The sequence below is a fragment of the Rhipicephalus microplus genome, chromosome X, assembly GCF_043290135.1.
Source record: "Rhipicephalus microplus isolate Deutch F79 chromosome X, USDA_Rmic, whole genome shotgun sequence".
In the NCBI taxonomy this organism is placed as follows: Eukaryota; Metazoa; Arthropoda; class Arachnida; order Ixodida; family Ixodidae; genus Rhipicephalus; species Rhipicephalus microplus.
The window spans coordinates 109,123,142-109,141,116 of NC_134710.1; the positions used below are offsets into that span (position 1 = coordinate 109,123,142).

Below are 17,975 nucleotides of genomic sequence, written 5' to 3' on the forward strand. Positions count from 1 at the left end.
CGAAGAATGTTATCTTGATAAGTTCCACCCCATATGGCGACACCTCTGTACGCTCCTACATGGCTATTAGAAAAAAGCTATCTTGCTGTGCTTTAGGGCAAATATGACCGTTCGATAAGTGTCCGATGATGCGCCAGCAATCTGCTTACTTTTATCTGTTTTGTTTCCGTTCCCTCGTCATGTATATATGCACTTTCTCACTCTAATAAATCTCGGTGGAAATCAGTGGTTCTTGCCTCTGCTGGTCCTGTCTCGTTTCCTAATCTTGTACGCAATGTTGACACCTTCTATGAAAAACTTATCCAACTCCCCAATAATTTTCAACTATTTCAAGCTTAGTACCTTACTAATGAGAAAGAAAATATTGACCTTAAAAAAGAATAGGTTGAAAGTTTTTATTTCAAGGTTTATAGTCTATATTTACATTCGCGGACTGCATGCAGAAACGAAGTAAACAATGTAACTTTGGCTCCATAGCCTGAGCTGCGCTGTCCCAGAAAGTAGTCGCCAGGTGCAGTACCTTCAATTTTTCTTTCATGCGTCTGTGCTCTTGATGTATACGCTTTTGTACACGCCAATATTCCCACAAAAAATATTTGAGTGCAAAAAGGGTACCCCGTTTAAGACTGCTTATGACGTCAAGTGCAGCAACGGTAAAAAGTGACTCCAAAGGGATAGCATTATTTATTTCTTATTCAGTGAACGAACGAGTAAACTCAGCTCTAGAATCATGCTGCTAAAGTTGTTAGTATTTTTTTAAGTTTATTATCGTCATAATAGCTTGGCTTAGCATGGAAGCTCGACAGCACGGGTTCAATATCCGGCTACGGTGGGTGCCTTTTCACCGGAACAAAATTTAAGAACAACACTCGTGTACTTAGATTTAGGCGCGTGTTATAGAGAAGCCCAGCTCATCAAAACTAATCCGCAGTCTATAGCATGTCTCATATTTGTATGTCAAGATAGGCGCATGAAATCACCCGATTTATTGTGATATTACTATTTGGTTTATTGCCGTTCGCGATCCCTTCGTGTGTGTGTCGCCAAATGTCTTACACCCGCTGACACTGACAACATTAGCCTTTTCACAACACTATTTTGTAATCCATCAAGTACTTCATAATAGTTATTGTTAATCGACATTATCAAGATCTTTATTTCTTTACTTTCACAGGCTTACTGCTTACGTAGTTCGCACTTTGTGCCAGGCAACAACGGCCATAATGATTGACGAAGCTGTGATTACGAGCGGACTGCGTTACATTGCCAGTAAGCAGGGAATGAACGGAGAGTTCACAGAACAAAGATCCTGGAACTACAATCAGGAGCAGTCCTGGCGGCATGAAAGGCTAGTGGTTCGTACATTGTACTATCATCATGCGATCATAATAAGCATCGAGTAAACCATTTTGTATACTGCTCTGCACCCACTATTGATTTGCAAATAAATTATAAAAAATAAGAAGGATACACGCGCATGTCAGGAAGGCTTATCATCATGAGGCTACAGAGGATTGAAAAAAAATTGGCTGATTGTAAAGAATGAAAAGAAAAAGAACAAAACATTTTGATATAACCATGGTGTAATTGTTTCACAAATTCTCTTAATTTTATCTGCACTGGCATAAGCATATCGCCTTTCGCGTGTTTTACCTTGTATGCGCTTCACGTGATTGGCATAAATTCTTCGTGAACTTGCCAACTTAGTTCAACTGTGTAAGCTTAAAATTGTCATGGTGACAGTAGCGGGTCGTTGGCCCTTTGCGCACTGCCCGGCCTTATTGTGGCTAAAAAATAAAACTTTTTGTTTATTTACTCGAACATCTAGGCCCAGTTACAGCACCCAACAGCCACGACGGCCTATACGCTGATTACTCTCGAAGTGTGCGACGCCGAGGGCTTTAAGGTAAGTTGGTCGACGTTGAGTTTATGACAGTTTAAAGAAGAATTCGGAAACAGGCATGATACTTCGATAAGCATTCAGTAACGCTAGGGTACTATTGGCGTGGATACAGTTGCCAAATCAATACTGAATGGCCGCAATTCGATCTGTTCGCGTTCAGATGTTAAATGTAGAGCATGCGGGGTTGAATGCTAGAAGCTTTCCATTCGTAAGAGATGCGTGGCAAAGACGAAAAAGGCGCTTAGATTGTTTCTTAGATTCTATACAAATGCTAACGTACTTATCTTGTAGAGCATATTGTGGCGTGTGTCTTCTTGCCACCATAGCTTACGACTCTTGTACGTGATGCTCATGAGCTTGTCATGACTCTGATTTATGGCAGAAGAAAACGTAACAATCATACATACGTTCAAAGTTGCCCATTAGTGCTGCACTTGTCTGTAATGACGGCCTCTTGAACGTTGGAGTGAGATACATGAGGTAGTAAATGTAATAATAATATGTGGTTTTACGCCCCGAAACCATGATATAATTATGACATACGTCACAGTGGAGGCCTCCCAAAATTTCGCCAATCCGGTGTTCTTTAACATGCACTGACATCGCACAGTACATGGGCTTCTACCATTTCGCCTTCATCGAATTGCAACCGCCTCGGCCGGGATCGAACCCACCACCTTCCGGTCAGCAGCCGAGCACCGCTGATTTACCGAGGAGGACGAGGCAGTAAATCTAGGTGCGCTCCATATCAGAACAGTTGACATAGCACGATGCTCAGCTTGCACCTGTAGGTCTGCAGTATTGAATAAATAAAGAAAAGAAATTCCATGACAGCGAGCATACGCGAAGAGAAATAATTTAATCGCGATCACTCGCGATCGAGAGACTGAATTCGTTAAAACATGTTAGGCTAAAATCGCTCGCAAAACAACATTTCGCCAGTCATCATAACTGGGCGTATCATTATTAAAGCCAGCCTACCATAGTAAATAGCTCTTACGAACGAAGAGCCTTGTGAATTCGGTAGCATGCACCACATCAGAATACACGGGAGCAATGTTATGATGACTATGCGGATATAACCACACACCGTAAAACCACAAGTGCCTCAACCACAGCGCATTATAGTGGTCAAATTTTGTTCTGGCTTTTTTACTATAGCCACCCAAGTCAAACAGTTTGCATTGCTCCTAGCGTGAGGCCCCCGTGGATACTCAGGTGCAATTTTTTCCTCACTTTCTTCTCCAAGGTTCCAAGCCTCTCAAAGGAGAGAGCTGCAGCCTTTGTGGAACGATACGTAAAACAAGGAGACACACCGGGAGGGTTGGCACTGGCAGCGTATGCCTTGTCGCTGGCTAAAAGCCCAGGAAGGCAGAATGTCATCCAATGGCTGCGAGACTCCATGCGCCTCGACCAAGGTATGGTGCCTCTCGAAGGCAATGGTTCCTTCTGTTAGATATGCACGCATATTTAGGCATGTTGCTCGCAATAGCAGCTTAAAAAGTGACTTCACTTAAAACTGAAAAGCTGGTCAACAGAAAAAAAGGGGGGGAGGGCAATTAGATATGTGGTTACATATACCTAGAGCATCCGGATAATGCCTCCAATGCTCTGTCATCGATGCTCTACAGCGGCGGTGGCTTTTCCCATACCTTTCAATATTTTTGAGCACTTGTGCTTTCGTCTAATCTTGAGAGTGTTAACCCGCACTGCTCGCAGCCATGAAGGCGACTCTTCCCATCCGCTGTGATGGCGCCGACTCTATTGCATCTGTGGCTGCACTTCTATGGCATATTGTTCGTTAATTCATCGGTACAGCAAACTCGTTCTTGTACACTTACATTCGCACTGGGGGAATCTCCAAAATACCTCTATGTGAAGTGGGCTTTAGGGGGGGGGGGGATAAATCATGCTTCACAATGACTATTTTCAATTTTCGCTTACTCCACACGTATTCTTCTCGGACATAGGTGAGCGCCATGTGCCAGGATCCAGTGAAGTTGTGTCCTCTCAAGCAACAGCTTACGCTATTATGACATTCATTAATGAATTGGATAGTGTTAATTATGTCGCAACCCTCGTCCAGTGGCTAGCCAGCAGGATGAGTCCCAAGGGATCTCTCCAGACCACTCAGGTAAGCCACCTCTAATTTTTCAGACTCTGGATGAAACACGGGAGCATATAAAGGCATCCGAAGCATCGCTTAATGTGGCGGCGACTACGTGTACCAAAAGTTTGTCGTTGAGAGAGTAAGTATGAAAACCATTAAATTTCAGACAGAAAGTGTCGACAACTGTTGCATACGATCGTTTGTATATTTGTATACTTGCACAAATGGTGACAAATGCTTTTCATCGGATGTTTTGTTTTTTACTTAGCACATAGCCGGATAAGTAATCTGTTTTGTTTTATTGCGATAGCAATTATACGGACAGTCTCGACGGTTTTTGTCCATCACCGCCGGCCTCATGTCGCGTACAAAGATCAAGCTGATAATATTCCCTAGTGCATCGTGCGTTCTACCAGCGGGTAAGAGTGTGCGAATAACAATAAAAATATCTGGGGTTTTACTTCTCAAACCCACATATTGCCACGTACTTCTACTAGTGGATCGTATACCTAGGCGAAGGCTCACATCACTAAAGAAAGAAGTGCGCGCATGTCCCCGCTTTGGCGAGCAAGCACGACAAACGCGCTTGGTAATAGCCCTGTTGCTCAGACCTCAACAAACCTTCTGTAGACCCCTGGAGCGACGTGACAATATGATTCAGAAATGCCGTGGTGGAGGGCTCTGGAAATTTTCACCATCTCGTGTTCGGACATCAAGGTGCACTGACATCGCACAGTACACGAGCATCTACCATTCCGCCTCTAACGAAATACGACCGTCCATAGCGTGTGGGCGTGGACGGTGAACGTGGCTGAAGCAGAGATCAAACAAGACGGCTCATCTGCTTCGGTCCGAGGCGCATACGATAGAATCCGCCCACCTGTTCAACCGGCAGTCGAATGCTCGATCGCAGATGAAACGCCGGGTGGAAAGACGTGAGGAGGGTCTCTCGAGCAGCAACTGCAACCTTTGATTTTAGAGCGTGGTCATCGATGGCGCGCACATTATCTAGCTATCTTTTGATTCATCAGCGGTCATCTCGTATACCATTTTACGTGCGGCACTCTCAAAGAAAATATTAATTATTAATTTGGTTTAACGTACTTCCCTAAACCACCAGATGATTTTGAGAGACGCCGTAGTGGAGGGCTCCGAAATTTTGACCGACTGGGGTCCTTTAACGTGCACACAAGTCTGACCACACGGGCCTACAGCATTTTCGTTTCCATATAAAATCCAGCCACCGCTGCCGGAATTCGATCCCGTGACTGGTGGGTCACAATACCTTAGCCACTATAGACCACTGCGGCAGGGCAACGTTTTGTAGAGTTGCGTGAGACTGCTACCAAAAGAGCTGGCTGCCAGCCTCATTTACCATAACGTTACGATTTGTTGCTATCACGTTGATTGCTTCACCCTTGCGGTGAAACTCTGACTTTTTTTGTTTTTGGTTGCTTGTTTTTGCCAGGATACTACGCTGGCTCTCCAAGCACTTACCAGGTATGCCACCTATGCCAAAGAAAACAGCCTTGACCTGTCATGTCAAGTGACCTTAAGTAACAACAAGGACTTCAAGAAGAGCTTAAAAATCAAGCGGGATAACGCCACTGTCCTCAACAAGATTGAGGTGAGTTGGCTTTAACGCGATGAAATGTTGCCAACTGCTGTCAACAATGGACGTGACAGAACTATAGCGAGCTGGGCACTCGATAAGAAATTATGGATGCTACGTTTAGCTTGTAAAATTTACAGATATGTTAGCTAACTTAAAAAACAAATATATATTGCTGAATGAGTGTACAACAGCAGCGTGGCAATGCCGCTGTTAAATGATTGCTGTCGCCCTCTATGGCAACCCACTGAGGAAATCACACTTCTGACTCTGTCATTCAGAAAGGTTGCAAGTTTTCGTGTGCAGCTGATGAAGAAATTTCTATCCAAAATTTCATGTGCCGCCTTGTGGCGTATTACATCATATTTTATTATTTTCTTTTCTAACATAATATGTTCTGAATACAAGACTTTTAAATGGCTGAGGTTATATTGCTCGTACATAGGAATGCCAAATAATAAATTATACAGCTATTATAAAATGAATAAACATGCAGTTAGTTCTCGTTCAGTCAGTCTATCTGCCGGTATACTTGAAACACGCTTACCATACAGTAAAAACAGTATTCACAAAATGTATTTTTCCTCCAAGTATTTTGTTTTTATATCACTAGTTTACTCAAGCAGCGGATAACCACATAAACGCTAGACAAGATTTTGGGTGCGTCCAATGACAATGCAAAAAACAGACTCAAAAGTATCTAAACTTTTTTCTTCCGCTGAATATTGTCATTTAAACTTGCTTTTTGTCATTAAGTTTGCTTTTTTTTAGATTGACCAAGGAAGCGAAAAAATATTCGTCAACGTCAAAGGATCTGGAACCGGAATTCTGTATTTCAACTATACTTACAAAGCCAAAGTCCCGGATAACATTTGCAAGGTATACTTGCTTTTAGTTTCAGTTTCAATTTCAGTTTCAGTTTTATTGAGCATTTTCTTCACAGAGTTACGGAAAGAAAACCCAAGGATAAGAGCAAAAAGCAGCTATGTTAGCAGCTTGACGAGGCTCCTACCCCTTTTCACTTGGCATTACAAATCCGCAGAGCGCAAACATGAAAAAACAATTTGACGTCATTTTTCAAAACTTCAAGGAATTATGAAATAAAAAGAAAATGCATCAAAATTACATCAGTTTCAGGTTGACATAAATTAAGCAAACCACAAAGAGAGAAAAACAACAAATAAAACAAGAAAACAGCATACGGTCCATCATGAAACAATGCACACGTTGCTAAACGGCTAACAAAGTATTACAAAATGATTATACGACGTTTACAACACTGGGTACGCGAAAAGCACAAGTTCACCAGGACAGCTCTTTTTTTTTTTAGATCACACATAAGAAAAGACTGAACGTGATATATTTCAACCTACGTTTCGCCGCGCGACTTTGTAACATAATTTGTTTTTGGAGTTTTCATCTGCAACAACTACATGACACAGAAATCCTTCGACGCATCGTATTGAATTTCTTTAGTGTCACCATACTAAGCATCATCGTTAAACTTTTTACAGACTACAAACCCCTAATAACTAATAAGCATACGCGATTACGTAGTATTTGGGGGATTTTCCCGTAAATTACTGATATATTGTGAACGTATACAGAGCCTGCAGAACCATCGTACGAGCATATCAGCGTCTAAGCGCTGTGATAAGTCAACGCAAGAAGTCAAATAAGGAAATAATTAGGCTAGTCAGATGCTTCATTCACGACTTTATACAGCCATTTACTGTTCACGAATCTTCAAGGGGTGCGTTCAAAGTGCGTTATGTCTTATTCGCTAACCTCCAAGTGGTATTATATGTGAAAGTAAGAAAACTATAACACATATAAGCAACCTTGGCTGTATTTACAAATGTTACTTACACTCGCCTCGTTCTGTGTGTTTCAGTTCAACATCACAGCGAACTTCGAACAGAAGCATCTAAGCCAGTTTGAAATACTGACGCGAATTTCTCGTAGTAAGTATTCCACAAATGTACCTCCAATTTAACCCGGTTTTCAGAGAACTCACCGTCACAGTGAAAAAAGCCAAACACACGTCCCGCGTTCTAAATACAAGACAGCAACGCAAACTACAGCCCTGAAATTTTAGTATAAAAAAATGTAGTGCCAAATAGAATTAATTTACAGGCATTTGCATCTAAATATCTGTACCAAAGCACCGGCGATGCCTCTGATGTGTGTTAAAGTAATAGTAGCTCGTTATTTTTGAGACGATTTACAACATCACAAATTACCCACGCTAGCTATAAAGCACCTCAAAGGTTTTGTGAACTACAAAGCGCATCATGGTGGCACCTGTATCTCACCCTTGTGATGCCGGCCACATTCAACTTCTGTTTGCCTGTGCTATTTCTGGTTCACATGCCTGTGACACGGCTGCGACATGAGACTTTTTTTCGGTGTGCTTGAATGATGCCGCATGAGCCCCGAACACCGTCAATTTTTTTTATTACTTGTAAGTATGTTCAATAAATACACGCTCTCTTTTTTAGGTGTCGAAGATAGAAACGTGCGCCATCAGAACATCAGGCCTGACTATCGCATGGAGGTCTGCGCAAGGTGAGATCTCGAGCTTCACTGATTGCTGCAGTCGGCGTGTTTGGTACATGCCGTTGTGCTCGAGCAATTTTTAAAAATGTTTTTTTTTCATGGTGCAGATTGTAAGACCCCTTATTTTTACTACCGCATGACAAAACCAATTTCAGGAACGTTAAGCATGAACACATGCCCTCCAAAATTTCACATGGCCCCTGATGCATTTGTCTAAAAAAAATCGAAGGTGAAAGCTGTTTTTTGTTTTTTTTAGTCAATTGTAATTATCCTATTTCCACCCCTCGTGATGACACTTCACCCTGTGTTGGACTTCCTCCGATATCACCTCACTTTTGAGCAAGCGACGATGTAATGTGACTGTTGTCATATGTCTTGATTACGTCAGAAATTTCCGCGTAAAGAAGCAGCCTGATGAAGTTACATCTTGACATCTCCTACTACTGATGTCGGAATTTCATATAGGACCATACAATTTTTCACATACGAGTTTCACCATGCAATTCACGGTGTCGAAGGTCCCTTTTACCGTTCCATGAAGCAAATAAGGCTTCCTGCCTTAATTAAAAACAAAAAAATTCGCAGCATATCCATGAAGTGAATGATGATGAATGGGGCGAAGTGTCCGTCCATCCGACCGCCCACGAGTCTGTTCATGCTTCCGTCCATCTGTCTGTCTGTCTGTCTGTCTGTCTGTCTGTCTGTCTGTCTGTCTGTCTGTCTGTCTGTCTGTCTGTCTGTCTGTCTGTCTGTCTGTCTGTTCGTCCGTCCATCCGTCAACTGTAAGAAACCGTCAACTATACGAAAACCACTAAAGCCATCTAGTGATAATATTTCCAAGGGCATATACACACACGATCTATTGTATGATAAGGAAAATGCTGCTAGACACGCCAGAAGGACGAGGGATTGCCTCAGGTCATAAGAAGCTTCGCCCCTAAATAGTTAGTGTTACTGCCAATGCAACAAGGCATATGGTTGAACCCTTCAGACAGATTTCTTCTGATAGCCTCATATTTACTACAAGTCATGAAGAAAGTGCGTCTCTCAAAGAAATGCATCGGGACGCACTGTAGGGGGAATCGCTCAATATAAATTTAACTGTTTAAAAAGAAAACATTCTTCATTGTCTGTTGTCTAAATTCATGAGCACTGACAAACAGGTTTTCTCGAAAACCACTGCATTGACTGATTCATTTTGTTACGTTCAATATGCAGTCGTACAATATACTGATTATTTACAGAAATCAAGTAACTAATTCACGAAGCTCTTTTTGTTCCTACAAACTCTACGCCATTGGGTGTGGCGTGGTTTACTTTAGTCACATGTCCGCAACCAGGATATACTAGAATTTTTTCTCAATAACAGTTAATGGCTTATGTATATAGGCCTTTTTTTCTTTTTGTTTAGGCCATAAATTTCTGTGCTCTTTGGAGATTTCGAATTTTTCAAAAGCAAGGATATCACGTTTACTACTCTATAGCCTAGCAAATAAAAATTATAAGATTGCTTTCAACAGTGCCTAATAAGACCCACAAAGCGAGCACAAGCGATGTATTACACGCCCCGCTGGAATAAAGCTTGTGAGAACGACTTTAGTAGAACCCTTGCACACATTGCAAGAAAGTGTCGTATGCTGTATCTTCGTGTGGAAAGTTTAAGATTGGTCCATTTTGCGTCCTCAATAAGTGCAGTTTAAAAAACGTCGATGTCGGGTTTTAGCGCAGTGTTATGGATTTGTAATGTTCGTGCTTCTATCTTTTTTAACATGACCAATATGGACAACATTTGTTGGACATTCCAGAACCGAGATCGAAATTCTGCGTCCTGTACGTATTACCTCGGATTAAACTTCTTTTCCTTCAAATTAAACAATTTTTATTTCACATTGGTCCGCCTCGGTGTAACAGTTGCTAGGGTGCACGACTGCTGCCCTGGAGGTAGTGGGTTCGACTTCAGCCATGACAGTCACCTTTCAATGGAGGCGAAATGGTAGAAGCCCTTTTACTGTGCGATGTCAGTGCACGTTTATGAACACCAGATGGTCGAAACTTCCGGAGCCCTTCACTACAGCGTCTCTCGTAATCGTAGTATGGTTTTGGAACGTAAACCCCCCGATAATATTGTTTAATCCACATTGGTCCACTGTTCGCCTCATTATAGACCCACGCTTTACTTTTTTTTTAATTTCTTTGAATAGGCAGTCTTGAAGTGGGGCTCCTATATCTCAGATAACGGCGAGAAAACCAGCTGAGATAACATCGAGAAATCTGTGGCGAAAAAGAAGTGCGCCATTCTGAATCCGGCGTGATTTCCACATGTGCGTCTGGCACAGGCATACACAGCTAACAGAGAATTGGTGTTGGGAAAGTAGTGTATGTATTCCCAAACAGCTAGCTGGTGGGCGTTACGACATCTACGTTACGTTTCGACAGTACAAGCAATGATCGGCTGTGCGAGCTTCGCTATATGCCGAAACGTTCATACTTTTCCCTCAGATCACATATCTCGCAGTGATTGATTGATATGTGGGGTCTAACGTCCCAAAACCACCATATGATTATGAGAGACGCCGTAGTGGAGGGCTCCGGAAATTTCGACCACCTGGACTTCTTTAACGTGCACCCAAATCTGAGCACATGGGCCTACAACATTTCCGCCTCCATCGGAAATGCAGCCGCCGCAGCCGGGATTCGATCCCGCGACCTGCGGGTCAGCAGCCGAGTACCTTAGCCACAAGACCGACGCGGCGAGGCTATATCTCGCAGTGAGTTGCGGACGAACTAAAATTTACATTCAGAAGAAATGCCAAATATAGGCCGTCCGATTGGCTCTTCAGTTAGAATTAGGGAAATAAATGAGGCCAAATGTGCTCATTCTTGTCTTCCAAGGACATTTCGTCGAATATTGAGTGTAGAAATTTTGACCGCCATCAATGAACGCCTCCGACGGCCGCGAGATTAAAATAGCACGGTTTCTTTCTGGAAGTCCTCCACGAAGATTTTATCACACTGGAAACGATTTGTAATGCACACGAAAAAGTATACTCTGAAGGCACATATACAATATCCTTTCACTTCCTGCATGTAGAAGTGTTTTCACTCTTTTTGCTGCCAACCTTTCTGTTTGCACATTTACCGATTCCAAACTAGCCGGAGGTCGCTGAAAACTGCAGAATTTTGTTTACAAAATAATATTTAGGAACTTCAGCGTGAATTTGAATTTAAGAGTGCAATATTAAACTCAGGCACTCAGCTTTCTTTGCTCTGATGTCTCTAATATACTTCAAGCTCTTCAAGTATATCAGCTTATAAAACGAAGTTACTGTAGGTAATGCTGATGCTAGCTTGCAGCACCAAGAACTTTTTAGGCGAACACAAGGACATGAACCACTGAAGAGTTGTTTATGCGGGTGCTCAATACGTTGCTTGTTTCGTCTGTGTGAAAGGCTTCATTTTTTTTCAAACCCCGCCCCGAAATGCTTGTGACACGATGTTTAAGTATATAACGGGTGCACCATTATTGAATGGTCCCCATAAATACGAACCAGTGAATTGAAATGCGCCACAGCTCCTGACGCTGAATTCGCAAATGTCCTCGTGAGTAACAGTTCTTTACTGTTGGCCAGTTTCTTTCAGTAGTAATACGCCCAGAATCCCCATTGGCTGAAATTCTTATTTACGAACAACTTTAGCATAAAACTTTTCTTTGTGAATACTGATCTGTTAAGTGGCATGCCCTAGATGATCTTTCTCGGGATGAATTTTATGGCAGTTGCTTACGAACTGTGACAAAACTCTCGAGCTGACATTTATTACTGGTAGTTTTTTTCTTCTTTCCTGGCTACTAACAAGCAGCGAAAGCTAGCGTGCACAAAACAACTCACTGCGTGGGCCCTTCGATTCAGGATCTTCCATTAGGAGTACCCTATTATTGCGACTTCCATGTCATTCCATCTGATGCGTTATTTTTTAACAGTCAAACGCGTGCAATTACAGTAACATAAACCCATGTCAAATGCAACACTTTTCAAAGTAATCATAGAATGGTTTGATAAAATGAGTTCATTGCTTCACAAATCAACTCCGCGAAAAATATTTAGTATCTGTCAAGCATGAGTGGAGTTACTGGAATTAGTCGCACACTTTTGTTCATACCAGCGGGCATGCTGAAAACTACGCACGGGTTGAGGGAGTGGGCAGTGGTTGATATTGAGGAGTTATGAAACTACGTGCGTTCTTCAGCGTCCAGCAGGACCTTAAGCGTTTCTTTTTATTGCGATAGCAATTATATGGACACTCTCACCTGAATTTTGGCGCCGGCGTCGGCGTCAATGTCATGCACCGTATTCATCATCATCATCAGTCTGACTACGCCCACTGCAGGGCAAAGGCCTCTCTCATGATCTCCCAATCAACCCGGTCTTGTGCTTTCTGTTGCTACGTTATAAACGCAAACTTTTTAATCCCATCGGCCCACCTATCTCTCTGTCTCCCATTCATGCGTTTGCCTTCTCTGGGAATCCAGTCAGTTATCGTTAACGGCCACAGGTTATCCTGCCTACGAGCTACGTGTCCGCCCATGTCCATTTCTTTTTCTTGATTTCAACTATGATATTCTTAACCCCGGTTTGTTCCCTGACCCACTCTGCTCTCTTCTTGTTTTTTAAGGTTAACACTATCATTTTCCTTTCCATCGCTCGCTGCGTCGTCCTCAATTTAAGCTGAACCCTCCTTGTAAGCCTCCAGGTTTCTGTTCCATAGGTAAGTACAGGCAAGATGCAACTCTTTTATACCTTCCTCTCGAGGAATACTGGCTGTCTGCCAGTCATAATTTGAGAGTGCTTGTTAAATGTGCTCCACCCCATACTTATTTTTCTAGTTACTTCAATCTTGTGGTTCGGCTCCACGGTTATTACCTGTCCTAAGTATACATATTCCTTAACAACTTCCAGCACCTCTCCACGTATCACAAAGTGCTGTTTTCTGCCGAGATTTTGCACATTATTTTAGTTTTGTGCATAATAATTTTCAAACCTACTTTTTCTGCATTCCGTGCCCAGTTCAGTAATCAGGAACTGTAATTCATCCCCTGAGTTACTCATCAATGCAATGTCATCAGTGAATCGCAGGTTACTAAGGCACTCTTCATTACATTTTATTTCCAACTCTTCCCAGTCTAGGGTCTAGAATACCTCCTATAAACACGATGAATAGCATTGGAGAGATCGTGTCTCCCTGCTTCACACCCTTCATTATAGGTATTATTTCGCTTTCTTCATGGAGAACTGTGGTGGCTGTGGATCCTCTGTAGATTTGCTTCCAGTATGCTTATGTAGGGTTCTTCGATGGCCTGATTCTGTAGTGCCTGCATCACTGCACATGTCTCGACTGAGTCAAACGCCTTTTCGTAATCTATAAAAACTATGTATAAGGGTTGGTTGTGTTCAGCGCGTTTCTCTATTACCTGATCGAAAGTGTGAATATGGTATATTGTGGAGTAGCTAGTACAAAATTCTGCTTGGTTCTTTGGCTGATTGAACTCTAATATCGTCCTAATTTTATTAGCTATTATTTTTGTAAATAGTTTGTAGAGACCGGAGAGTAAGCTGATCGGCCTGTACTTTTTCATGTCCTTGACGTCTCCTTTCTTATGAATTAAGATGATGTTGGCGCTCTTCCAAGATTCTGGTACCCTTCCCCTCAAGAAACACTTTGCATATAAGGTGGATAATTTTTCTAACACAATATCTCCGCCATCTTTCAGAAGGTTCGTTGTTACTTAAACTTCACCTGTGGCTTTGCCTCTTTGCCTTTCTTCTAGGGCTTTCCTTACTTCCCTGTCGTTACTGGTAGGATGTCGAATTCTCTTGGACCATTATAGTTTCTTCCAATATCATTCTGATTCTTTTCGATTCTGTACAGCTCTCTGTGGGAGTCCTCCGCCATCTCAACTATCCTATCCATATTGGTTATGGCATTGTCTTCCTAGTTTCTCAATGCACACATCCAATGTTTGTTCATGCACGAGTCTGCCATAGATTTCTGCCGCTTTTTACAGCCTGCTCAATTCTTTCCATGTTATACCTCCTGATGTCGGCTACTTTATGCCTATAGATTAACTTATACAACTCCACTAGCTCTGTTTTGTCGGCTGCATTTGAGGCTTTCATGGCTTGTTGTCTGTTAATAATATTTTTTGTCTCCTGAGATAGTTTGCCAGTTTCCTGTGTAGTGACTGAACTTCTTACTTTAATTGCATGCTCTTTGCTGGTACTAGTAATATTGTCGTTCATTGTGTCAACGCTACCGTCGGTTATCTCATTTAGTGCCTCGAATCAATTCTGAAGCAAAACTGAATTCCCGTATTTTTCTCTCACCGCCATTTTATTATTTGGCTTCTTTCGTATCTATTTGTGTCTTTCCTTTTTTTAAATCTAGATGCATACGAGCTCTTACCATTCTATGATCACTGCATCTAATCTTGCCAACTACTTTTTCATCCTGTAGAATGCCTGAATGTGCACACAGAATGAAGGCAATTTCATTTTTGTTTCACCACTAGGATTTCGGCACGTCCATTTACGGTTAGCCTGTTTTCTGAAGAAGGTATTCATAATCCGTAAACTACTGCATATTGCGAACTCTACTAATAACTCCACTCTGGCATTTCTAGAGCCGATGCCATATTTCCCCAATGCATGGTCTCCGGCTTTTTTCTTGCCTACTTTGGCATTAAAGTTGCCCATGAGAATTGTATACTGTGTCTTTACTTTATTAATGGCTGACTCTGCGTCTTCTTATAAAAGCGTTCAACAAATGATAATCATGGCTCGATGTAGGTGCGTAGGCCTGTACCACCTTCTTCTTGTACTTGTTGTTAAACTTAATTATGATACTTACCACCCTTTCACTGATGCTATAGTATTCTATGTTGCCAGCGATATTCTTGTGTATGAGAAACCCCACTCCGAGTTCTTTTCTGTCAACCAATTCATGGTAGCATAGGGCGTGTCCATTCTTCAGCACTGATTAAGCCTCACGTGTCCTCCTGACTTTGCTGAGCCCTATTACATCCCATTCAACACCCTCTCATTCCTCTAATAGCACAGCTAGACTAGTCTCACTGGATAGCGTTCTAGTGCTGAAGGTAGCCATGTTCAGATTCCAATGGCGGTCTGTCCGTACCCAGGCATTTTTAGCACCCTCAGCCACGTCACAGGTCTGACCACCGCCTTGGACAGTTGCTTCGCAGCTGATGGGGACTGAGGACCAAGGGTTAATCGCTGTGTTCATGGGAGGTTGTGGCCAGGTACTGCACCGAGGTGGCCAGTCCTGCTATGGTCAGGGAGTGCATTATTAGCAGATGGTTGCCAGTGAGGCTACACCCCAGACCTTTTTTCAACGATTCCTTCCTCGCGCATTTTAGGTAGATATACAATTGGCAATGATTCGACATCTCTATTCGAACAGATTTTAGTCATGGCATACTTGGCTGCTGCGCTATCTCTAAGTATAGCTCTGTTGCACTTTATTAGCAATGTATAAAACCACCTGACCACCTATAAGCTCCCAACTTCACCTAGCTCGTAGCTCGCCTCACCTTTATTTTCTGCTAATTGTCTGAAAATCTCATTTTTCTATTTTTGAAAAAAGCACGCTGAGTGGTTTTAAACTACTGTCCTTGCGAGCCTGTGCCGGATTAGGGCCTTGAATCACCCTTTTTTTCACGCGTTTGTTTTCTCCTAACTTCTTCCTGTCACGCTACATATTGACATTGTGGGTTTCAAAATGTCCGCAATGACGAATTTTTGCTGATTTTGAGTGTTCGCACTCCTACTTTGATGGTTTCTGTAAACTCAGGAGTTACGCGCACTTGTATTCTGACTAATCAGCTACTTCCATGTGATTCTTACGTTGAGCGTATCCGTCGCGGTTGGTTGGAGTGCATGAAAACCGAACGCGAAAAGTTTCTAGCTGCGAAAGAATGGACAGGCGCTGCCTTTAAGGCTGTATGCTGATTTGCTGACGTTTTGGGGTAGTAAATTAAAACACTCTGGTAAATAGACTTAGAAGCAGACAGTGGCCCTCAGACGGGAGTCAGCTATACGTATTAGTAATTACATCATTGGTTAGACCAATAACGCAAAATAAAGGAGGGAACGTAAGGAGCGAATTATTTCTAGTTCTAAGAAAGTGGCGAAAGGAAAAAAGTTAGTAAAGAAAAGTAATGTCGTGTTCGCATCACTCACCACAAGGGTTCAGCTTGAATTTCTAGACTCCGACGGCTCTTGGTACCAACTTTCGTACACAAAGATAAATCCACGCGACACGTTCAGCTCGCACGTGCTTCTAGGTATTGGCCTAGGTTTGGGGAACTGGTGCTGGTGGGCGCCAATGCTTTAGGATAAATATTTTAAATTTGCCTGTTTGTTTAGCGCAGTGTACAATTGTATTAGAAGTTGGAGGTAACGTAGCGTAGGACTTTAATCAAATAGTAATACAAATATACTTAGGGTAATTATGCTCGTTAAACAGATGCAAGGCAAAAAGCTAGTAACAGTGCACAACATATCCTTTTCACGTTTAACTGTTCGCAAAGTGATGTGGTAAAAAGGTTACCAAAGATAAGTGCCCAAGAAAAATAGCAACAGCCTCATTTACTAAATCTACGCTTGTTGTTTCAAGCTCTCTACCACCGTATATGTATACGTATTTATATATATGAAAACGCAAGAAAGAAAAAACAATCTCAGAAAAAGACTCCCGTCCGCGGAATTGAATGTGAGACCTCCACGTCGTGAATGCGAGGTGTTAACTACTGAACCACCGAGAGGTACCTCCTTCAACGTTCAAATGGCAAGCTATTATTATCTACCACTTACCGCTGTTGTCGGGTATCTCGGAGGGGAACTATAGTGTTTTCAGCATTATCAGCAAGATGGCGCAGAAAGCACGCGGCGGCTCTCATCTCTCACGCGTACTTTGGCCTGCGTAGAGAATAGGGGGGTGTACGCTCGATCGCGTTCCCTTTCTTGAAGTGAGGAGAATCGTACGTCTTGGCTAGCCTTTGAGTTTCATCCGAACGATTTTGTTACTGGGCGCACAAAGGTCACTGCGATCGTTGCACAGCCTCCTTTTCCGAAAAGGGCGCGCTTTTCAGACACAGCGAAGTAACAACTGAGACGCTTATTCACGTAAACTGTACCTGAAAGTACGTTTCGTGCGTTCTTAGTGCGTGAGAAACTAGGGGCACGTTTTGATCTGCTTGCCATTCTGCAGGAGACCTTCCGATTCGTTGCTATCGCGTTCACTGCTTCGCCTTTGCGGCAAAGCTGTGACTTTTTTTTTCTTCGAACGCGCGGCTTACTTCCAGTGTGAACGCGAGCAAGCATGCTGGCACGCAGCGGCATCTCGTGGCAACCGTGGGGGCTAAACAGCTCAAGTGGCCGTATACCTTGAGCTTATGGCGCAACCATTCGGGTTTAAGGCATTATTTATCGAGAGAATAGCGAACGACTTCTAACCTACTTTGAGAATTATCTTTGATTTCCAGGCCCCGTGCTACACTATAATGCTTGGCTTGCATGTTCACACAAGCCTCGACTACCGATCTACGGCGTTTTCTGACCATGCTCAGATCTTTCAGGGCTCAGGGCTCCATTAGATGCTTCTTTTTCCTAGCTCACGTAAGCCGGCCGCACATTTATAGTGCCACGTGGCCGAGAGACATTCAGACCGGAAAGGCTGTCGAAGTCAAATAGCTAGTGCAACGTCTTGGCTATACCTTG

The 17,975-nt window shown here is 42.7% G+C and overlaps 1 protein-coding gene across 1 annotated transcript in view; it reads left to right on the forward strand.

Annotated features, from left to right (window-relative positions):
- LOC119176258 (A.superbus venom factor 1) overlaps nucleotides 1-17,975 on the forward strand; it is a 151,804-nt gene that overhangs the window by 97,584 nt on the left and 36,245 nt on the right. The window contains exons 25-32 of the mRNA XM_037427452.2: nucleotides 1,175-1,355; nucleotides 1,829-1,906; nucleotides 3,153-3,321; nucleotides 3,874-4,037; nucleotides 5,482-5,640; nucleotides 6,397-6,504; nucleotides 7,520-7,589; nucleotides 8,127-8,193. Coding sequence (XP_037283349.2) covers nucleotides 1,175-1,355; nucleotides 1,829-1,906; nucleotides 3,153-3,321; nucleotides 3,874-4,037; nucleotides 5,482-5,640; nucleotides 6,397-6,504; nucleotides 7,520-7,589; nucleotides 8,127-8,193 — 996 coding nt within the window. The remainder of the gene's footprint in view (nucleotides 1-1,174; nucleotides 1,356-1,828; nucleotides 1,907-3,152; nucleotides 3,322-3,873; nucleotides 4,038-5,481; nucleotides 5,641-6,396; nucleotides 6,505-7,519; nucleotides 7,590-8,126; nucleotides 8,194-17,975) is intronic.